Raw genomic sequence first — 24715 nt, 5'->3', positions numbered from 1 at the left:
AACTCATTTTGGATGTAGGTGACTTACCATAGAGCTAATAATAATAATACCTGTCCCCTAATGTTATTATGAAGAGTAAATAAGTTAACGTTTGTAAGACCAGTAGTACCTGACCACCATGCTATCAAGGTACAGAACAGTGTCTGTTAATTAAGTGAAGTCGCTCAGTCATGTCCAACTCTTTGCAACCCCACGGACTGTAGTCTGCCAGGCCCCTCCATCCATGGGATTTCCCAGGCAAGAATACTGGAGTGGGTTGCCATTTCCTTCTCCAGGGAATCTTCTTGACTCAAGGATGAAACCCAAGTCTCCCATAGTGCAGGCAGACTCTTTACCATCTAAGCCACCAGAGAATTACATGCTACCTTTTGTGTGTGAATATATATTGTTGTTGTTCAGTCGCTCAGTCATGTCCAACTCTTTGAGACCCCATGGACTGCAGCACACCAGGCTTTCCTGTCCACTATCTCCCCGAGTTTGCTCAAATTCATGTCCATTGAGTCAATGATGCCATCCAACCACCTCATCCTCTGTCATCCCCTTCTCATGCCCTCAATTTTTCCCAAATCAGGGTCTTTTCCAATGAGTCATCTCTTCTCATCAGGTGGCCAAAGTATTAGAGCTTCAGCATCAGACTTTCCAATGAATATTCAGGGTTGATTTCCTTTAGGATTGACTGGTTTGATCTCCTTGCTGTCCAAGGGACTCTAAAGAGTCTTTTCCAACACCACAGTTCGAAAAGCATCAGTTCTTCAGTGCTCAGCCTACTTTATGGTCCAACTCTCACATCTGTACATGACTACTGGAAAAAACCATAGCTTTGACTGTACGGACCTAGGTTTGTTATAGCTTTTCTTCCAGGCAGGTATTTGTACAAAGAAACTCTGGAAGGGTATGTAACAAACTTATAACTAGAATTTAGGAAAGCAAATAAGAGCAAGTGTTTTCATTGTAAATGTTCTTATATGATTTTGATTTTTTAAACATATAAGTGAATAAATACATACTTGAAAGAGTTAAAAAATAAAGAAGATATTTTATGGAAGCCAAAACATAGGTGATGATAGGCATTGCCTGAAACAGACTTAAAAAGATGGGAACATTTCCCTTTGGAAGGACAAAGATGACACTATGTATGATCAAACTACAAAATTATGAACTTGTATGAGCAGGAACAAGGGGAATCCCTCTTTCACAAAAGAAATATGCACAGGTGTTTCATGCTCAATAAAATAACCATATTTATTTCATTTTTAATTATTAACTTTCTAAAATAACACTTTTCCTACAAAGAACTCAGAACTTACAGTTTATAACAACAAACTTTCTTAACACTCGTTGTGCTTCTCAGAGGGCAGAGGGAGGGAATATGAGGTAGACAGAACGGTAAAAAGAAGCAGGGGTCGCTGCAGATCTGGACACAGGCAACAAGAGTGAGGCCAACAGGTCACTGGAGGGCCTGTTACCCAGGGAGGGGGCCAGGAGGAAGCACCCATTTCTGTGACCTCTGGTTTGGGAATGAGGTTCAGTGGCACACTCATGGGAGATTCCCTTCCAAGGCTTCCTTATAAGGAGCACTGGGGCTATCCACAGTGCTGGTGTTTCCTAAGCAGTGAGGCCTCCTGGGCTCCTAAGTTCCTTGGGCTCCACCATGAGACCGTCACAGACGTCTCATCGCTGGCTGACCAATAAACAGACAAATGGCCAGTGGGTCCGCAGTTCTTCAACAAACCAGACAAAAGCAACCGCGATGGGTGACAAGGAGAGGAGGAGCAGAAGGGTCTTCTTTGCATCTGCCCCGGTGGGATTCATGTTTTCTCAGAGGGTCGAAGGAAAGCAGAGCCTGCCGCTTACGTTCCTTCTACATCAAATGGTTGTTCCAGAGAAAGCGCAGCAGCGTGTGAACTCCTCCAAAGAAAACGAAGACGTAGTGAGCCAGGATAGCTCTGCCTTCTTGCTGAAAGTTCTGTTTAAAAAGAGAGCAAGAATGGGAGGGTGAGTTTTTTAAAAAGGCGATAAAATAATCCAAAGTTAGAAATTCAGTATTAATATTAATTCAGTCAGTGCCACAAACTCGCTTCTCGGGCTGCTCCGTGAAGTGTCTGAGTGGAAGAATATCTTGGTCTATTAGTGATGTCCGTACAATCCACACAACCTGGGGAAGTTTTCCTCTGGACATCTTTTCCCATCTTCACCATCACCAAATTGGGCACTCTTTTCCAGGTTGATTAACCTCTTCCTCTGGCTTCCCAGAGCACTTTCTAAGTCCTCCCAAAGAACCAAGGGAGTCTGCTTTGGGGTTGAAGAATGGACTTTAGATGGTGAAGAGGGGGTGAGTGTGAGCATGGTTGGAAGCAAAGACCTCAGCAGGTTTCTGGTGCGTGCTCAGTCGCTTCAGTTGTGTCTGACTCGCGCAGCCCCATGGACTGTAGCCCACTGGCTCCTCTGTCCATGGGATTTTCCTGACAAGAATACTGGAGTGGGTTGCAATATCCCCTCCTCCAGGGGATCTTCCTGACCTAGGGATCAAACCTGCATCTCCTGCATTTCCTACATTGCAGGAAGATTCTTTACCGCTGAGCCACTGGGGAAGCCCATAAGTAAATACCACTGTAACTGGAAACCATGAAAGAACTTGTTTTTCCCTTTTATAATTGATATCAATTTAAAAATCTGAGCGACTTTGACAGTGGTCCAATGGTTCAGTGATTAAGACTCTGTGCTTCCACTGCAGGGGGCGCAGGTTCAATCCCTACTCAGGGAACTAAGATCCAACATGCCACGTGGCATGGCCAAAAAATTTAAAAACTTTTAATTAAAAAAAGAAAAATTGAATTTCTTTCCAGCAAAGCAGACAAGAAAATGTATAGAGCACTGAGTCAGATGCGCATATATTTAAATTCCAGTTTTGCCACTTAGTTGCTGAGTAACCTTGGATAGGTTATCTAATCTTGCTGAACCTCAAATGCTTCTCCTGAAATACCGACTCCACTAATTCATAGTTATTTGGAAAATTAAATGAGACAAATAAGAGTATCTCAGAGTACCTGAAAGAAAATGTTTAGTAAATGTTCATTTCCCACCTGTCCTTCTAACAAACTTAAGAAACTTCTTATACATTACTGTTAGGGTCCCAGAGAAAACAGATAACACACTCAAATTAGGATAATACAGGGTCGGATGAAGACACTTTACAAAAGTAGGGGGAGGAGGCATAAGGGTGGCGTAACAGCAGAGGCATTGCCACTCCTCGGCCTGTAGGGACAGGGAGGGGGCAGCTTCTAGGACCCAGGATAGAATCTATGGAGAAAAATTTCAAAGGCACATTTAAGATCCTAAAAGCATAGAAAGACTGTTTTAAAACATACTTTATAGCTAGGAAAATTACATGCCCCAGATTAAAAAAAACAGGTCCTTGAACCAAAACCCCTCAAAACTAGATGGCAAAATAGGTTGAGAATCAAGGCCTATTTGAAAACACCAAACACTTGCTTAAGTGAAAAGAATAAGAAGTCAAGCTATGTGATAGCTTGAGGACAATCAATTCAGCAGATAAAAATGCACCTTGGTGAGCTCCTTGCCTGGGAGTTCCAAGAGCAAGAATCAAACTTTCTTTAAATACATCAAAAGCAGGAAGGCATCTGGAGAATCAGTGAGACCACTTGATTAAACAAAGTACAAAATGTGAATAAATGATTGCATATGAAAGAAATATACCATGCCAGATTCAAAATTTTGTTGAAGTTACTTGAGTTAAGCCTGGAAGCAGCAGAGTAAAGCCTTTTAGCATTTTAGAGTCAAACTAAGGAGGAATTTTTTAAATTATTTAAAAAATATTCTGTGGTCTATTTGAAGTGCTCTAAATGACAATTTTGTGATACAAGAAAGATTACTTTAAAAGTGTAGGTCAAAGCCAGCTTTGTAAAACATTGCAAGAAAAGCTAGGGCAGGAATAAGTATAGACATAGATCAATGGAATAGAATTGAGAGTCCAGAAATAAACCCCCAATTTATAGTCAGTTGATTTTCGACAAGGGTGCCAAGGCAATTCAGTAGGAAGAGTACTCTGTTCAACAGATGTGCTATGACAACTTAATACCCATATGCAAAAGAATGAAGATGAACTTATAACTCATACCATATATAAAAATTAGCTCCAAATGAGTCAAAGACCTAAATTTAAGAGCTAAAAGTCTAAAGCTCTTGAAAGAAAACATAGGCATAAATCTTCATGATGATTTCTTAGATATGACCCAGAAGCACTAGCAACAAAAGAAAAATAAGTAAGCTGAAATTCATCAAATTTAAAACTTTTGCACTTCAAAGAACACTGTCAAGATGAAAGACAACCTTCAGAATGGGAGAAAACATTTGCAAATAACATATCTGATAAGGGACTTCTATTCAGCATATATAGAGAACTGTGCTGCTGTGCTGTGCTAAGTCGCTTCAGTCACGTGCGCCTCTGTGACCCTATGGGCCATAGGCCTCCAGGCCCCTCTGTCCATGGGATTCTCAGCAAGAGCACTGGAGTGGGTTGCCATGACCTCCTCCAGGGCATCTTCCTGACCCAGGGATCAAACCCACGTCTCTGACGTCTCCTGCATTGGCAACCTCTTTACCATTAGTGCCACTTGGCAGGCCCATATAAAGAGCTCCTGCAACTCAGTAATTAAAAGACAACCCAATTTTAAAATGAAGAATCTGAATAGACATTTCTCCAGAGATTTATACAAATAACCAATAAGCACCTGAAAAGATGCACAACATTAACTATCAGGGAAGTGCAAATCAAACCCACAATATGATTCTACTTCACACCCGCTGGGCTGGCTATAATCAAAGAGGTAGTTAACTGATTTTTGACAAGAATGTGGAAAAACAGGATCCCTCATACCTTGCTGGTGGGCCACAATGTAAAATAGTACAGCCACTTTGGAAAACAGTCTGGAAGTTTCTCAAAAAGTTAAAGTTGTCATATGACTCAGCAATTCCACTCCTACGTATGTTCTCAGAAAAACTGAAAACACTCATCCACACAAAAACCACACAGATGTCCATAGCATCATTATTTATAATAGTCAAAAAGTGGAAACAACCCCAATGTTCATCAGCTGATGAATAAACAAAGTGATATATATACATACAATGGAATATTATTCATCAATAAAATGAAGCATTGATTCATGCTACAACAGGGATGAACCTTGAAAAAAACATTGTGTTAAGTGAGAAAGGGACGACAGAGGATGAGATGGTTGGATGGCATCACTGCCTCAATGGACGTGAGTTTGAGCAAGCTCCGGGAGTTGTGGCCTGGCCTGCTGCAGTCCATGGGGTCGCTGAGTCGGACATGACTGAGCAACTGAACTGAACTGACGTGAAAGAAGTCAGACATAAAGACCACATACTATATTAGTCCCCTTATATGAAATTTCAGAATAGGCAAATACAGAGAAACAGAACGTAGATTGGTGGGGCTGGAAGGAAAACAGGAGGAGAGAAGAAGGGACTACTATTGGGTTTGGAGTGCCTTACTGGGGTGATGAAACTGTTCTAAAATTGATTATGATGACGGCTGTACAACTCTGTGAATAAACATAAAGCCACTTATTATACTGCTTAAATGGATTAATTATATGACGTGAAGTTTCTCAATAAAGTTTTTTTTTTTAAAGAAAAGTTAATTTATTAAGCTGCAGAGGTAAATTTAAGACATAAGTAAACTACAGCTTAAAAGGTAAGGGGAAAAAATCATTACCAAAAAAAAAAAAAAGTTAAGGGAAAGGAAGAAAAGGAAAATGGAAGCGGAGGTGACATAGAGAAGTGACTCCCTGATTGGGTTGAGATAAATGTAAAAAATAGGTGGCTGTGATTTTTCCTACTCTGCTCGCTCCAGAGAAAAAATTAGAAGGAAGCAGGAGTATTCAGAGTGCTGGCTGATACAGAAGCAGAAGAGCTGAACTAAGGACTTGCCTGTAATTCATAAAGCACAGTCATCAGTGAAAACTGCAGAGGAGACTGAAGCATCGGAGGAAGAGTGCTCTGTAATAAATGATACGCGGCCAAGAAGTGTTCAACCCAAATAAGGCCCAAAACAAATTAAGTTGTTGCCTTTGATAACATGTACTGATCATTTTCCATCTAATTATCTCACTCAATGTTCAGAACAGTCGACTGGCTTCATTCTAAATATAAATCAGAACATGGCACTCTTCTACTCTCCCTCTGCAGAAGCTTCTCTTATAAACACTTAGGGTAAAACCCAAAAACCTTTTACCACCACTCCTAAGACAGAGGCCAGCCCCTGGACCTCAACTTCTTATAATAATCAGGAGAAACAAAGAAATCAGGGAGAGCTGGGCTTAGAGCAGAACCTGGGTTGGTTCAAGGAGGATAACCACAATCTAAGTCAAAGGTTCTCCTCCATGATGGAGCATTACATTCACTTGGACTCATCTCTCAAGGTGGGGCCCAGCATCTGTAGTTCTTAAAACTCCACAGGTGATTCTCACATGCATCCTAATTTGAGAGTGTGAAGCAAAGTTTCTCACATTTATAACTCAGATCCCCGAGGGTGTGTGCAAAATGGTAAATTCTGATGCCAGAGCTGTGGGCTGGGGTTCAAGATTTTGCACATCTGGTCAGCTGCCAAATAATGCTGATGCCGCTGGTCTGTGGACCAGTTTTTTGCGAGGCAAATGTGAGATCAAATACTGGCATTGGCTCAGGTTCTCAATTTTCAGACCTAATGCTTGGTAATCTGGACATTATTAATCCATGTGTTCTGCTAATTCCTGGGCATTCCAGCTACTTGGCAGCCATTGTTCTGTTTGCTCTTTCCAGCTAGGCCCTTGCTGGGGAAATTTAAGTCTCACCTCTTGCACCATTCTCTGCTCAATGCTGTCCCCAATGTTTCTCAGCCGCACGGCCAACTTGTGAATAATTTCCTCCTGGTGATGGTTCTGGCCAATACTATCCTCCTTGGGCTGAGAAGGTGGATTGTGATCTACATTGATAGAAAAGAGTTCAAAGAGATAACTGCATTAACTATCACTCACCACTAGTCACTTAAAACTGTCTTAGACAACAAGAGGAATGAAATCCCATCATCATAGTGATTATTGAAAGCAAAGCCTTGCACTGGAATAAATAGCTCTGTCCAGTAGAAATATAATTCAAGCTATATATAAATTTAAATTTTTCTAGTGGTAAAATCAAGTAAAAAATAATTTTAGTAATGTATTTTACTTAAGACAGTATATCCAAAGTTCATTTCAAGTCAGTTGCTCAGTCGTGTCCAACTCTTTGCAATCCCATGAACTGCAGCACGCCAGGCCTCCCCGTCCATCACCAACTCCCGGAGTCCACCCAAACCCATGTCCATTGAGTCGGTGATGCCATCCAACCATCTCATCCTCTGTCGTCCCCTTCTCCTCCTGCCCTCAATCTTTCCCAGCATCAGGGTCTCTTCAGATGAGTCAGCTCTTCGCTGACTCATGTCAGCCAAAGTATTGGAGTTGCAGCTTCAACATCAGTCCTTCCAATGAACACCCAGGACTGGTCTCCTTTAGAATGGACTGGTTGGGTCCAAGGGACTCTCAAGAGTCTTCTCCAACACCACAGTTCAAAAGCATCAATTCTTCAGCGCTCAGCTTTCTTTATAGTCCAACTCTCACATCCAAAGTATCATAACATATAATCAATATAAAATTATTAGTGGTATGTTTTGCACTTTTTTATTTAAGCTTTCAAACTCCAGTGTTTATTTTATACTTACAACACATCTCAATCCAGATATTAACTAATTTCATTGGAAAACCTTGTATTTTATTTCATGAAGTGTTGATTTGTATTTAGATTTCATGAATTTTACAATTAAAAAGTAAATTCATATATCCAAGTTGTTCCACACATACCTAAAACTTTTCCAACAACTAAAGCAAGTATCAGTTTTTTAAACTTAATTAAAATTAAATAAAACTTAAAATTCAGTTCCTCAATTGCACTGGCCACATTTCAAGTGCTCTATTATATTCCAATACTGAATGTTTAATATCCAAAAGGAAAAATTATCTCACTTTATGCTGAAAATTGTGTGGATATATACATATCCACATAGAATTCTGAAAATAAAACTGTCATGTAAATGACCTAGTGGGGAATTTGGAAAAATCTCATTGTTAATCTTTTCAAAAGAATAACTCCTTCATAAAGCAAATAACAAGCCTGAATGTATTGGGACTTTAAAAAAATGTTGTATCAACATACAAAATGTTCTTTCCGTTGCACTTAGGAAAACTTTTAAGCAAACAGGACTTTTAAGGTTTTGTAAGTGCTTTTCCACTGCCAGCTATAATGTGAATATTTTATTGTCTCAGATGGTGGTCATCTTTTTATAATCTTGATTTTATTCAATAAAAAAGAGAGAGCTAGGGCCTTCTGGTTTAAGACTGAGCACAAGCATTGACCTTTCCGTTTCTCCTAGTCCCTCCCAAGACCCCACCAAAATGAAAGTATAAAAAGAGTAAAACTGCAACAGTGAAAAGAATGGGAAGCAGAGTCAACAGCAGATGAGAGATCTATACATGTTTCTAGAAGGCAGAAAGAAGAGAAGACAAGATATAGACAAGTGAGCCAGAAAGAGAAAGTGCCAGGAACCCATGATAGGAAGCCCCTTCACTCACCAGGACCCGGAAGCTGGGAAAGGGGAACATGCCGTTGACTAGAATTCTGAGGAGGATCTACTGTCCCACTTGGTACCCTTGGCAACCCCAGCCCACTGGACCCTTCAGATTTCAGGTGAAAAATCCAGACCACTCTTCCCTAACACGAGAACAAATCTTGTGGAGAGAGCTAAAACTTCTTTATGAATGTTGGTGCCTCAGGTCAAAGGTCTCTTTGTTCTGGCATTTGAGGGATCTGGGGCCAGAACGTCAGCTCCCCTAACTCACCACCCTAAAACTGCCCCAGTTCAGACCCCCTATTTGAGTTTCCATTCAGTGAGGAGCCCTGGGAAGCAGTGAGGCATCGTGCTAAGATTCTGAAGCCAAATCATTTGGGTTCAAATGTAAAATCTATAGATAAAACTGTGTAACCTGGGAAAGTTATTTAATCTCTCTATGCCTTCATTTTTTCAATTGTAAAATGGGAATGGTAATATATTATTTTATCAATTCGAAGATTTTATAATGCCTCCAAAAGAGAATATGTTTTATAGTCTATGGCATGTCATATTCCAACAGCATTGTTTATCTTCTTAGTAGGAAACAAAATTATAGTACATTTTACAATTGATGGAATATTAAACTTAATGAGTGGAGAAGTAAATGGCAACCCACTCCAGCATTCCTGCCTGGAGAATTCCATGGACAGAGGAGCCTGGTGGGATATGGTCCATGGGGTCACAGAGTCAGATACGACTGAGCACACAGCACAAACTTAATAAGATACCATAGTAACTACCTTGTAGAGGGGTTGTTGAAATGATTAAGTGAGTTAATACATTTAACCTGTGCAGGACCATACCTGGAACATGGATAAATGCTATATGAGTGAGTGAAAGTCGCTCAGTCATGTCCGACACAGACCCCATGAACTGTAGCCCACCAGGCTCCTCTGTCCATGGAATTCTCCAGGCCAGAAAACTGAAGTGGGTAGCCTTGCCCCTCTCCAGGGGGGAATCTTCCCAACCCAGAGATTGAACCCAGGTCTCCCGCATTACAGGCGGATTCTTTACCAGCTGAGCCACCAGGGAAGCCCAAGAATACTGGAGTGGGTAGCTTGTCCGTTCTCCAGCGGATCTTCCCAACCAAGGAATAGAACAGGGGTCTCCTGCATTGCAGGCTGATTCTTTACCAACTGAGCTATCAGAGAAGCCCAAATACTATATAAGTGTTAGCTACTGCCACCAACTGGGAAAACAGTCCTCACATAACAGCAGAAAAAACCCACATGAGTTAACTGGTTAGTTTTTTTTTTGTTTTTTTTTAATAACAGAAGATCACCAGGCAACTGAGAAGAACAATAGAATGAAAGAGAAATACCAGATAAACAAACAAAATAGTGATCCTGAAGAAAACAGATGTAATTCAGGAAACAGAAGAGAATGTTTGCAAGTTCTAATGTATAATCTTTAGAGTGATTTAAGAAAATATTACATTTAGCGACTTCCCTGGCGATCCAGTGATTAGGATTCACCTTCCCCAGGGGTTGTGGGTTTGATCCCTGGTCAGGGAGCTAGGATCCCACAGGCCTGTGGCCAAAAAAACAAAACATAAAAACAGAAGCAATATTGTAACAAATTCAATAAAGACTTTAAAAACAAATGGTCCACATCAAAAAAAATCTTTATTAAAAAAAAGAAAGAAAATATTACATTTAGGAAACAAAAGAAAATGCTCTGAAAAAAGATTAAACCTACAACAAAATCTTTCCGTTTTTAAAAATATGATTGCTAAAATTAAAAATACAATTGACCGTCTGAGAAAAGAAAATCACTCATAAAAAAATCAGAATTTTTAAATAGGTGAGATAAGATAGGTGATATACAGAACCAATCTGGAAAGACCAGCACCGGATTAGTAAGAGTCACAGAAAGAAACAGAGGAGGAAAATTGTTAAACAGCATAAGACAGCTTCCCAGCACAAACTTCAGATTAGAACATCTCACCAAGAAAAAAGCCCCACCAAATTCTCAGGACAACAAAAGGGGAAATAAAATCCTCACCTCAGGACCATACTGACATTTCAAAAGATGTCATTTTGGCTAAAGATGCTAAAGATCTCCAAAGAGAAACAAGGGTTAGTTTGATGACTGACTTTCCATCAGTAATGAATTCTAGAATATAATAGAACAATTAATACCCTCAAGAATTTTTTTTTTTTTTGGTCATGCCACTTGCTTTGCAAGATCTTAGTTCCCCAACCAGAGAGGTTGAACCCTGGCCCTTGGCAGTGAAAGCATCGAGTCCTAACCACAACCACCAGGGAATTCCCACCCTCAAGGATTTTATAAAAAATTCTTTTCAACCTAGAAGTTTCTGCCTACCTAATTCTTGATAATTTGTGAGAGGTGAATAAAGACATTTGCTGACATGCAAGGACTCAGGAAGTTGTTCTCCCATAAACAATTTCTTAGGAAGCCTCTTGAGGAGGTTTTGCAGTGAAACTGAGTATGACTAAATCAAGGGGAAAAAAAACAAAATCAGCAAAAGGTGGATCCAACGCTGGGAAGGGGAGTCCCAGGATGACAGGCCCAGATAGTGATGAGATTGGAACAAAAGAACAGCTCTAGAAGCGAGGTCTCCAAGGAAAGGGAGATTTGATCAAAAACATAGCATGACTGAAAATTTGGGAAACTTGATGATATCATAACTACAAATCACGTGAGCAGCGGAGGAGAGGCAGTGAGAAAGTCCAGAAAACAAAGGTAATACAGAAAGTTTATGGTGCAAATGAGAAGCCAATTAAGATGTGGCTTAAGTTTAAAGCTTTCCTTTAAAGCTTTAAGCTTTCCTGATAGCTCAGTTGGTAAATAATCCGCCTGCAATGCAGGAGACCCCAGTTCGATTCCTGGGTCGGGAAGATCTGCTGGAGAAGGAATAGGGTCACAAAGAGTCGGACTCGACTGAGCAACTTTCACTTCCATGACCCACTACTTGTAGATCTGGATTATGTAAACTGTCAATAATCCATCATTTAATGTACAGCATACTGTCTCAAAAACATATGTAACTGTGCTTTGACCTTTAATGGACAGAACATTTCTCAGAGTTTTCTGAGAGGCTATTCTGGGGTTATAATCTTCAATTTGGCTCAAAAGAAAATTTCCATTTCTTTCTTAGACCAACTGATCAACTGTCTTTGTTGGCACTCAGCCTGATTTGAGCAATCACAGCTTTAATCCACTATTTCATTACTTGGAGATGTTTATTCTCAGGGAAAATCACTTCAGTACCTATGAACTTGATTGGTGGTAGTGACCACTCCTGAATCCCAGAGCCTTAAGAGAATGTGAAGAGTATTTGCATAACCTTACCTTTGTAACATAACAAGTGGAGAGGAGAAAGGGCAACTGAGTGGGGAGACCTTCCAAATGAGTATCATCAACTTCAAAATGGGTTTAGGGCCAGCCCTACCTGTGCCAGTCAAAAGCATGATGATTTGCAACTATCATTTTAACTGACTGTCCCCTGGGAAGTACAAAATCTAGTATCTGCAGTATGAAGACGGAATACAGGTTGGGTAAGTTCCAGTAATGGACACTGGGAGAAATGGAGCTGTAAGAATGCTAATAAGCCTTGGGTATTTCAGCTGGGTAGACAAAGGGGCAGAGAAGGAAGGACCTAGAGATAGGACACGACAGAAGATTGTGCTCAAAGCAAGAAGTGTGTTTTGTATTCTGGAACTCAGCATAACAACTATTTGTATTTCATGCATGTCTGAATAATTACTGGCGAAACACTTGCAGCATGGCAAATGCGTGTGTGCTCAGTCATGTCCAACTCTTTTTGACCCCATGGACTGTAACCTGCTAGGCTCCTCTGTCCATGGGATCTTCCAGGTGTGGATACTGGAGTGGGTTGCCATTTCCTCCTCCAGGGATCTTCCTGACCCAGGGATCAAACCCACGTCTCTTGAGTTTCCTGCATTGGCAGGTGTGTTCTTTACCACTAGCGCCATCTGGGAAGCCCAAAATAACAGAGATGATACTGCATATTAGATGTGTGTATCAGCGTACTTACCTACTGGATACACATTGTCTATGTCAGTAATTATGGGTTACCGTTACTCCCTAAGAACTTAGAATTAAAAGAAAAAAGTATTTTCTGAGAACTTAGAGGCAAGATCAGTGTATGTTTAGTGGAAATGGATGAGATGAGCAGTCATCAGAAGGGGAGAGGCTACTAGCTCTCCCTTGCCCAAGCCATTCCCTCTGTCTGCAACTTGCACCCTCCTTAACCCGCTCAGGCCTCAGTCCAGGGTTACATCTCCAGGGAAGCCTTCTCTAACCTCCCTCCTAGGTCAAAGCCCCATTATAGCATCTGGACCTCTTAGCACCCTATCACATTACATTTAACATTGGTATATGTGATTGACTGCTGTCTGCCTTCTTTACCTGACCACCAGTGCCAGGAAGGAAGGGGCTGTTGCTGTTTTTGTTCACCATTGTCAGCCGAGTATGTAATGCAGTGCCTAAAATATAGTTGGCCCTAGTATTTTTTTTTAATGAATAAAGTCAATGTGTCCATCTAGAGGAGGAAAGAGACAGATGGTGAGCCTTAGGAGCACAAAAAAAAAAAAAAAGAAGCAAAAATCAGCGTCCAAGGGACTTTCCTGGTGGTCCAGTGGTTAAGAATCTGTCTGCCAGTGCAGGGGTCGAGGGTTGGTCCCTGGTCTGGGAACTAAGATCCAACATGCCATGGAGCAACTAAGCCCATGCACCACAACTACTGAGCCCTTGTGCCCTAGAGCCCATGCTTGGCAACAAGAAGCAGGCACTGCGACTGGAAACCCATGCACCACAACTAGAGAGTAAAATCTAGAGAGTAAAATATATATATATATATATATATATATATATATATATATATAAAATGAACACCCAAGTGTTACAGGAAGGGGACCCTGGAGGGCCCCCCTTTCTGCAATACAAGCATTCTCAGAAGCAGAAAGAAGCTGAAAACTGGACCCTCTTCCGACTTCTACAATTAATATATCCCATTTACACTACCTATGTATCTATGAGTGTCTCTGTGTTAGTTGCTCAGTTGTGTCCGACTCTTTGTGACCCCATGGACTTTAGATCACCAGGTTCTTCTGTCCATGGTATTCTCCAGGCAAGAATACTGAAGTGGGTTGCCATTCCCTTCTCTGACCCAGAGGTTGAACCTGGGTCTCTTTCATTGCTGACATATTCTTTTTCAGCCACACCCCACACCTTGTGAGATCTCAGTTCTCCGACAAGGGACTGAACCCCGGCTTCTTGCATTGGGAAGTGCAGAGTCCTGTACAGAAGTACAGAGTCCAGATGCCAGGAAATTTTTCTGTGTGTGTGTATATATATCTCTGCCCTTTCCTATCAATAAAGAAGGAAATGGCAACCCACTCCAGTATTCTTGCCTGGAAAATCCCATGGACAGGGGAGCCCGGCCAGCTGTAGTCCACAGGTCACAAACAGTCGGACATGACTGAGCACACACACTTTTCCTAGCAATACTTTTTACATTTTTAGAGGTGGACAGGGCCTCTTTCCCCTTTTAATCATTTTTGTTTTCCCAAGAGTGTCTAATTTATCTTAAACGACGTATCAGGACGGTTGCTCTGGACTTCTCCAAATCCTACCCACCTCCTCAACTTTTCTAAGTGTCTTTTAGTTCTACATGGGCTTCCCAGGTGGTGCTAGTGATAAAGAATCCTGACAATGCAGGAGACCCAAGAGATGCAGGTTCAATCCCTGGGCTGGGAAGATCCCCTAGAGGAGGAAATGGCAACCTACCTATTCCAGTATTATTGCCTGGAAAAACCCCATGGACAGAGGAGCATGGTGGGTTATAGTCGGGGTCGCAAAGAGTTGGACACGACTGAGCACAGGTGTATGTGCGTGCACACACACACACATTCTCCATACAAATACTATGGGTTCCTCCCCACCCCAGCACCAAACAGATATGTTCATATGGCTAGTGTTCAGTTCAGTTGCTCAGTCGTGTCTAGCTCTTTGCGACCCTATGGACTGCAGCATGGCCAGGCTTCCCTGTCCATCACCAACTCCTGGAGCTTGCCCAAACTCATGTCCATCGAGTCGATGATGCCATCCAACCATCGCATCCTCTCTCGTCCCCTTCTCCTCCTGCCTTCAATCTTTCCCAGCATCAGGGTCTTTTCCAAGGAATCAGTTCTTCGCATCAGGTGGCCAAAGTATTGGAGTTGCAGCATCAGTCCTTCCAATGACTATTCAGGACTGATTTCCTTTAGGATTGACTGGTTTGATCTCCTTGCAATCCAAGGGACTCTCAAAGAGTTTTCTCCAACACCACAGTTCAAAAGCATCAAATCTTCAGTGCTCAGCTTTCTTTATAGTCCAACTCTCACATCCATACCGTAGCTTTGACTAGACAGACCTTTGTCAGAAAAATAACATCTCTGCTTTTTGATATGCTGTCTAGGTTGGTCATAGCTTTTCTTCCAAGGAGCAAGCGTCTTTTACTTTCATGGCTGCAGTCACCATCTGCAGTGATTTTGGAGCCCCCCAAAATAAAGTTTCTCACTGTTTCCCCATCTATTTGCCAGGAAGTAATGGGACCAGATGCAATGATCTTAGTTTTCTGAATGTTGAGTTTTAAGCCAGCTTTTTCACTCTCCTCTTTCACTTTCATCAAGAGAATACCCCCAAAGTAACACAGATAAGTTTGGGCTTCAACCAGTCATTTTCCAGCCAACAATGGCTTGTGATTTTCATTTTCAGTCTGTGTTGCACCATGGAACAAAAGCACTAAGAGGAGAAAGGGATCTTCTCAATCAGCTTCTTCATTAACAGTTCGCTGTATCTAATTTATCTAACCTATCTAATCTATCTCTGTCATCCTTCCATCCATCCAATCAGGTTCCCAGCAGGAGGGCTTTCCAGGGTCCTCCACGCGACCAAACACACCTGGATGACCGCGCGTTCAGGGTTCTCCTCAGACACGCTGCCCAGACCCCTTCGGCGGCCGGAAAAACCCTTGGGGCGGGGCTGGCAGTAGAGGTCACGTGAGCGGCTGTGACCAATGGGAAGTGCACACGGCGCGCTGTGCCCGGAGGCGGTCTCCCGCGCAGGGGTGGCGCTCGTTGTTCGCTACTACTACTAAGTCACGTCAGTCGTGTCCGATTCTGTGCGACCCCAGAGACGGCAGCCCACCAGGCTCCCCGGTCCCTGGGATCCTCCAGGCAAGAACACTGGAGTGGGTTGCCATTTCCTTCTCCAATGCATCAAAGTGAAAAGTGAAAGTGAAGTCGCTCAGGCGTGTCCGACTCTTAGCAACCCCATGGACGGCGGAGCCTACCAGGCTCCTCCGTCCATGGGATTTTCCAGGCGAACTTGTTCGCTACCTGCTTCAAATCCGATTGCGAGGGAGGGAGAACAGGTATCCGGGGTACACCACCGGGCCCCTCCAGTGACCCTGGCTTTAGCGTTCTCGACGTCATAAATAACTCAGTGGCCCTCACACTGCCCCCTTCAGTCTGCGCATCCCCATTCCTTCAGCGATAAAAGGGGAGAAACACGATGCTTCTTGCTGAGCCTGTGAGGGAAGGAAATGGGAGTGGGGGTGGGGCGCGGCTTCTGGCCGACACCGCCTCTGACTGAGCGGTAACCGGCGGCCGTGGCATGCACTGTTGGCGCACCAGACAAAAATGCCAGACACAGATTTTACATACGCAGTAAAATGAGAACTCTATGCAAAAAAAATATGCAGATTAGGCTGTTGGCTGTCACTCTTAGTAGCATTAGTAATTCTTCACCCTTCTGCTTTTTTTGAGGTGAAACTAATTAGGAAAGCTTTTGGGGTAAATGTGGCAACCGCCCACAGTGCACCTCAGTTTCATAAGGATCGGTGAGGATTAAGTAATATCAGTTCAGTTCAGTCGCTCAGTCGTGTCCGACTCTTTGCGACCCCATAGTGTGAAAACACTGGAAAAGGTTTGCAGTAAAATACAAGTTCTAGAATAGTGCACAGCTTTGTAAATATACTAAAAGCTTCTGAATTGTGTGCTTTAGAAGTGTGAACTTTATGGTACGAGTTACATCTCAACTTAGAAAAACGAAATGTACGTTCTATAAGGTAATAATAGGTGACACAGTCTCAGGTTTGGAGATACCATTGTTGACACCTGTCCAGATGAAAATTCAAAATTTTGGTCAACTGAGTTCTTTTTAGAAAATAGATACCATATTTGATGTGGCGGCCAGAGTCTCATTGCTGCTGCTAAGTTGCTTCAGTCATGTCTGACTCTGTGCGACCCCAGAGATGACATCCCACCAGGCTCTCCCGTCCCTGGGATTCTCCAGGCAAGAACACTGGAGTGGGTAGCCATTTCCTCCTCCAATGCATGAAAGTTAACAGTGAAAGTGAAGTCGCTCAGTCGTGTCCGACTCCTAGCGACCCCATGGACTACAGCCTACCAGGCTCCTCCGTCCATGGGATTTTCCAGGCAAGAGTACTGGAGTGGGGTGCCATTGCCTTCTCCAAGAGTCTCATTAGGATGCTTGAAATATCTGCTTTCTTAGTGGCACGTAATTCTTTTAAAGTGGAAAATAGTTTGAGATTAATTTAAATCCTTTCAGGTGTCTAGCATGTTTTTAATCTAAAAGTCTAAAACCGCATGCATTTAACTCTAACATTCTTTAATGCTTTTCCAAACACAGCACTTTAATTTTCCAACATTTTGGGACATTTAGGAATCATACATTTTTTAAAAACAAAATTTCAAGTTTATCTTTCCCTCATGTTCTTTCCTATATTGACAATATCAAGAAGGAACCTACACTGAATTTTCCCTACCTTAACAATGCAGACATTTTCAGGTCAAGTTTAAAGGTATATTTTTATTAAAAGATGAATTTGATTTATTTTAGTGAATTTGGGATCATCTTAATTAGTTGTCACATCAGTGATTCAGAACTCATAGAAACTAGGAGATTTATACCATGAAGCAAAGTCGGTTTTAGATTTTTACTATGTAAGAACTTCGATGAATAGATTTACACTACTTCTTAATGTTTAAATACTCCAGTGCCCAATTTTATATCTTCAGTACCAGGAAAAATACAAGCTAAATAGAATATTTAACTTAGCTTAATACAAATAATGTCTTACCTGGTTTCCTTGACATGGCTGAAACTGGCTGGGAGCTGACAAGTTCGGTCATGTAAGCACTCTGAAAACTGTATTTCACCCACAGTGATTTGCAACAATTTGTTACATTGGGAGAGGGATTCTGAAGTTCTTTAGGTTCATAAACAATGGCATCATGTTTTTTCTTCTTCATGTTTTTTTCCTGTTAAAAATATTTTCAGAGGATTTCTCCGATTTCTCAGTATATATTTGGTATGATAAATGAATGCTGATATTTTAACACAAACAGCCTTTATTCCATATATTAAAAGATTTTGCATTTGGGTGGAAGATGGAACAGGGTGATCTGTAAGTTCTTTTTTAACTGAAGTAAACATCTATGTTGTTTACTCTTTAGATCTGATACATCACCCTGTATCCTCATCTCCCAGCAGTTTCTCATCATAATAGTTACATTCCATCCAGGGAACAGTCTTAAATTAGTACACATAGAAGAGAGACAAATTATTAATAGTATAGCCAAAAGAAAAATAGATTTAAAAAACCTAGACAGGTGGGGAAGACTGGAGATGGAATATATTCTTCAACCTACTGCAGGGTGTGTGTGTGGGGATGTGTGTGTGTGTATTTCCTCCCCAGAATGGCTCTTGTATTCCCTCTTTAATACTCCATATACACACAGTCCATCTCTGCAGATGCCAGTGAAGGCTATTCTGTGCACACTCCTCCCTTTTCTTCCAATATTAAAGTACCAATCGGAGAAGGCAATGGCACCCCACTCCAGTACTCTTGCCTGGAGAATCCTAGGGACGGGGGAGCCTGGTGGGCTGCCATCTATGGGGTCGCACAGAGTCGGACACGACTGAAGCGACTTGGCAGCAGCAGCAGCAGTAAAGCACCAATCCAGTAAGTTGAAGAACTGATGATTTTCATTGTCTATCAGTATACTTACTTATCTTATTTTAAAGGTTGGCCACAGAATTTGACTTGCTATTTTACCTTCTAAATCTAAGCAGTTAATAAAAAATCAAAGAATGACTGAGAGGTCAAACCATAAAAAACAACTGAAAGGTAGCAGAGGAGGCCTTCTGAAGCATTGCATCAGTACTGTCCAATATAAATATGTGAGACACATATGTAACATTAAGTTTTCTAGTAGATACATTAAAAAGTGAAAGGGAATAGGTAAAATTAATTTTAATGATATGTTTTATTTAACCAAATGTATCCCTAAATAAATTTCAGTGTTATCATTTCCACAGGTAGTCAATATAAAACTTATTAATGAAATATTTTATATTCTCATTAGTGTAAGTCTTCAAAACCTGGTATATATTTTACAGCGCATCTCAGTTCAAATTAGCCACAAATGTAGTTCAAATGTAGCCACTTTGGGTGCTCAGTAGCTACATTTGGCCAGTGGCTACTGTATTGGACAATAAATATGATAAAGCTGTATTGCAGCTTTAGAGGAAAAAGCAAGAACTGAAAAGAAATGGCTTTGAGAGAACGACAGTAAGCAGCGATCTCAGCTAGAAAAACTAAGTTGGGGGATATCATCAGGTAAAATTCTCATTTTTTTAAATTAGAGGATAATTGCTTTACAATGTTGTGTTGGTTTCTGCCATACTACAGTGCCATCAGGTAAAATTCTAATCTCATCATTATTCAAATGTATGACATTTTCCAGTATAGGATGCTATTACAAATTTTGATTATTGTAATTTGGGCCAGATTTGGGGTGTGGGAGCTGTGGGATGAAGTGTAGTGTGTGCCTGGTCATTTTTGATGCCTTAGGCTGCCTGACATTTTAACTGTTCTCATCAGGCAATCTTCTAACCTTTATTTGATTTCTCAAGTTAACTTTCCATTGGGAAAAGGACATCCTCTCCAGCTAATGCCTCAGAGCTAGATCAGACCTGGGTACAATTATTAAATTACTAAATGAGCAAAATTGACAATCAAGATACAGTTTTGGGGTGAGAGTCTTGTCTGAAAGAGACAGCTGACAGCATTACCCACCAGCTCATTGTTAAACTGTCATTTTGTACTGGTTGTTCACATGACATTGCTAGATAATTGAGAATAAAGTATCTAATTATGGCCTGTTAAAGTAAATAATTGAGCATATTAGACTTCATTTTCCCCAAATAGGTTTTTATTATAATTATTCCCAAGTAACTCTGCAGGATGTTATGAGATATTTATTGAAACATGATCAGTGCTAATTATACAGCCATCTTTTGGTATCCATGGAGGATTAATTCTAGGATCCCCTTTGGATATTACATCCACAGATATTCAAGTACTTTATATAACATGGCATAGTATTTGCATATAACCTATGCACATCCTCCCATATACTTTACATTATCTCTGAAATGAAGTGTTAGTTGCTCAGTCGTGTCTGACTCTTTGCAACACCATGGAGTGTAGCCCGCCAGGCTCCTCTGTCCCTGGAATTCTTCAGGCAAGAATACAGGAGTGGGTTGCTATGCCCCCATCTCTAGACTACTTATAATACCCAATACAATGTAAATGCCATGTAAATAATTGTAAATATAATGTAAATACTATGTAAATAATTGCCGGCCCACAACAAATTCCAAGTTTTTTTCTTTTTGAAACTTTCTGGAATTTTCTTTTCTGAATATTTTCTATCTGGTGGTGGTGGTGGTTTAGTTGCTAAGTCGTGTCCGACTCTTGTGACCCCATGGACTGTAGTCTGCCAGGCTCCTCTGTCCATGGGATTCTCCAGGCAAGCATACTGGAGTGGGTTGCCATTTCCTTCTCCAGGAAATCTTCCTGACCCAAGAATTGAACCCAGGTCTCCTGCATTGCAGCAGATTCTTTACAACTGAGCTCCAAGGATGCAGAACTGGTGACTACAGGGCACCAGCTATATTTTTCATCTAAAATTTATTTTTAAATATATTTAAGAAAGACACTAAACTCTTGTTAGTAACAACTATACTAACATAGTTGTTAGTATAATTGTCTTTACAAACTGCTGTGACTACCTGAAAACTTGAGGAAATCCAAGGATTCTCAAAAGCATAGTCATGGGAGGTATATGCAAGTCTAAGTAATTGTTGAGCTGATATATGTTGTCTATTTAATAATCATTGGTTTATATTAGGTATCTTATTTCAAGGCATAGTAATGATATTTTTCATTTAAATTATTTATCTATGCTGTAGGTTGTTCTAATTTAATGTTTTAAATGTATGTGAGTCAGGTTTTTATCATTTCCTGCAGCAACTAATTCATCTGTGGGTTCATATTTTGTTGTCTCTGTGTGGTAGGCCTCGAAGATGTCCACATCTTAATTCCCGAACCAGTGAACATTTTCCTTTCTACAGCAAAATGGACTTTATAGATGTGGTTAAAGCTATTGAAAAGCAGAAATTATTCTGGTTTATGTGAACCTGAACTAATCATATGGGTCTTTTGTAAGAAGGAGGCAAGAGAGTCAGAGAAGGAGATGTAACAGTGGACGCAGAGGTCAGAGTGATATGCAAAGGAATGCAGGCAGCCTCTAGAAGCCGAAAAAGGCGGGGAAACTGATTCCCTCCTAGAGCCTCCAGAAGGAATGCAGCCTTGCCAACCCATTTTAGATTTTCTACCTCCAAAACCATGAAATAATAAATTTGTGTTGTTTTAGGCCATCCAATCTGTGGTCATTTGAAACAGTAGGAATAGAAAACCTATACAGTGTGCTGACTTGCGGGCATATTTCATTACTGCCAGTACACGATTTGTCTGTGTTAGTCACTCAGCTGTGTCTGACTCTTTTCAATCCCATGGAATGTATTTTTCAGGCAAAAAATGTATTTTTGCCTGAAGAATTCCACGGACAGAGGAGCCTGGCCTCGCCCTCTCCAGGCTCCTCTGTCTGTGGAATTCTTCAGGCAAAAATACTGGAGTGGGTCACCATTCCCTTCTCCAGAGAATCTTCCCAACCCAGGGATCAAACCCAGGTATCCCACACTGCAGGCAGATTCTTTACCATCTGACCCACCAGGGAAGCCCACATGATAATTTAAAAAGTGTTCATTGTACAATAAACCCAAGAGTCCATATTATGGTGTTTTCATATTAATAGCTAGACAATTATAATAATGAGGATTGTTGAATTAAAAATAACTACTTATTGGTAGCAGCAACTGTAAATTAAGCTACAAATCTTTATAATGAGCAATATATGTTATCAACAGTAAAAAGAACATACTGATCCCCTACTGAATGCTAAGCATTACACTAGACATTAGCAGTCAACAAGATAGAAATGTTCCCTTCCCTTGTGGAGGTTAGCAGAGGAGTTAGGCATGTACATTAATTAGAGTCATGGCAGGTGTTATGTAAATCTACTATAGGGAGTGTACTTAACCTAGTCTGGATGGCTGGGCAGGATTCATCAATGAATGATGTTTACCTGGGACCTAAAAGATGACTTGGAATTGGCCAGCAGAGAAGATGAGGGAGAGAAAAAGAATATCTCAGAGAACTAGAATACCAAATGTAAAAGCCCAGCAGTGGTAAAGAATTCAAGGCATTTGAAGAACTAAAAATAAGTGAAGAGTTTTCAATTCAAGGTAGTGAGACCTTCCCCATACCACTTCTCTCGAAAATAAAAAGGAGAGAAAAAAAACCCCCACAAATTTCATCTTTATTTAGACTTGATAATCACCCTAAACTATGGCACATGAAAATGGAAAATTGATGGAGGGCGGCAAAGGACTTAGAAGACCCAAGGAAGGTCAAATGTCAGTGGTGAAGAAGGAGAAACCATGGAGAAACAAGGCACGTCACCAGGAGGAACCCTGAAAAGACTCCAGAATTGGAAGCAGGTAAAACACAGAAGGAAGTTAGAGGAGTGGAGATGGAAGGACTGTAGCACTGGAAAGAGAGATTTGTTTGAAAATATGTTTAAAAAGTGATCAGATCCCCAGGTCCTGACTCCACCTGATAGAATCAGACTACTACTTTTACCATCATGTGAAACAAGAAATGTCACCTCTGGAACAAGTAAACCAAAGGAGTTCTAATATGGCGACACCAGGCATAGATTAGAGTGGGAGTGAGACATCTTAATGAAAAGAGAGGAGCTGAGTCTGAATTTGAATATGAGATACCAGATCTCTTCTTATTCTCATAAAGAACATCAGAGCCATGTTCTTATCTCTAGCAGAAAATAAAGAGTGCTTCTCAGGAAAAAATAACCATGCCAGAAAAAAGAACCACAGATACTGACATTTAAGGGACCCATAGGAACAGCCTACAGTGAATCCCTTCAACTGACAAGACTCAAACACACACTTGTGGCCCCTGATCAGCTTTGTGGCCTTTTCTCTTAAAATATAAGTGGACAACAATCCCCCCAGCGGGGACAACAGTCCCCCCTGGTGGACTGTAGCCCTCCAGGCTTCTCTGTCCATGGAATTCTCCAGGCAAGAATCCTGGAGTGGATTGCCATTCCTTCTCCAGAGGAACTTACCAACCCAGGGATCAAACCCTAGTCTCCTGTATCGCAGGCAGATTCTTTACCTTTTGAGCTACAGGGAAGTCTGTAAATACTGGATTTATATTGAAGGTTAACTTCAACATAAGATAATTTAAAATCTCCAATACGTAAGAATCAGGGGAGAAAGGAATTGCAAGAAACAGAGACAAAGCGAGGAGCATAAAAATACTTCCAAAAAAAAAATCGTAGTATATCATCAGAAAAGCATTACATCCATGAAACAAGAACAGGATGCTAGAAGAAGAAATAATCTAATAGCAGCTGGAAATTACAAATACCTTAAATAATTAAAATTCAGTAAAAAATTATGTACTGAAAGAGACAAAGAAATCCTCAAAGTAGAATGGCCTTGGAAATTGTTACAAGTCTGAAAGAGTCATGAGAACATTCTGCAAGCTAACTGGCTGATCTCTTTTTAAAAAGTGGTATTATGGGAGATAAAATGGTGGGCAGATGGGGAGCATCGCCCTAGATTAGAAGATGCTAAAGAAGGAAAACAACCAGATGCTCTGTGTGAACTTTGGATCCTGGTTTTAAAAAGGAAAAAAAAAAAAACAAAACACAAAAACAAAAAACCTGCTATAAAAACTATTCTGATACAGTCAAATGCATTCTTTGTGGAGGTCAAAGTAATTAGAGAAGCAAGAGATGAGGAAGGGGATTAGGTGTTATTGGAAGGTAGTTTTGCTTATTAATTGCTAGTTAAGGGTGTGAAAAGCCGGGCTTCTTTGTTATGGGACTTACTTTGGCCTTTAGTATGCCAAATAAAATTTGGGGTCTGAAAATGGAAATTATACTACATTACACTAACTTACCTGACTCTAGGATAGAATCATCTTTAACATCTCCTGAGATGTTCATGTTTAGCCGAACATTTTGTGTGTGCAGGTTCCTCCAGAATAGACACTGTCGCAATCGTCATTTAGCATATGGTGTTTAGGGGCTCAATGAATAGTTATTGGATTGAAATGAATTATGAATTAGAGGCTTTTTAAAGCATTTGTCAGAGCCTAACAATTACATAGGCTTTTATTTTGTGCTGGAAAAAGCATGGATGTTCCATGTGAGTGATTTATTTAGGAACTTTGGGAAGGTAGCCTTGTAACTTGAACTTCCTGGGACTTTACTGAGTAGTGTCATAATTATTTCAAAGCCAGAATAATAAAGTATTATCTGAATATGAAAAAAAAGTGTTCTAGAGGATTCCCTGGTGGTCCAGTGGTTAGGACTCTGCACTTCCACTGTAGAGGGCACAAGTTCGATCCCTGGTCAGAGAAATAAGATCCTGCAAGCTGCATGGTGCAGCCAAACAACAACAACAACAAAAACAAAAAAGTTTCTGGAGGAGAGCTGA

At 40.9% G+C, this 24715-nt stretch overlaps 1 protein-coding gene across 1 annotated transcript; it reads right to left on the bottom strand.

Moving 5' to 3' along the window:
• Positions 1 to 1216: 1216 nt before the first annotated feature.
• PXT1 (peroxisomal testis enriched protein 1) lies at positions 1217 to 9552 on the bottom strand. Its single transcript, XM_055571581.1, has 4 exons — positions 9529 to 9552; positions 8688 to 8826; positions 6879 to 7009; positions 1217 to 1966 (listed from the first exon to the last, which is right to left on the bottom strand). The coding sequence occupies exons 1-4, from the start codon at positions 9535 to 9537 to the stop codon at positions 1862 to 1864; spliced, it is 384 nt and encodes a 127-aa protein (XP_055427556.1). The 5' UTR covers positions 9538 to 9552; the 3' UTR covers positions 1217 to 1861.
• Between the last annotated feature and the right edge of the window lie 15163 nt (positions 9553 to 24715).

The sequence above is a fragment of the Bubalus kerabau genome, chromosome 3 (assembly GCF_029407905.1).
Source record: "Bubalus kerabau isolate K-KA32 ecotype Philippines breed swamp buffalo chromosome 3, PCC_UOA_SB_1v2, whole genome shotgun sequence".
Classification (NCBI taxonomy): domain Eukaryota; kingdom Metazoa; phylum Chordata; class Mammalia; order Artiodactyla; family Bovidae; genus Bubalus; species Bubalus kerabau.
This window is presented reverse-complemented; position numbering and strand designations above follow the sequence as displayed.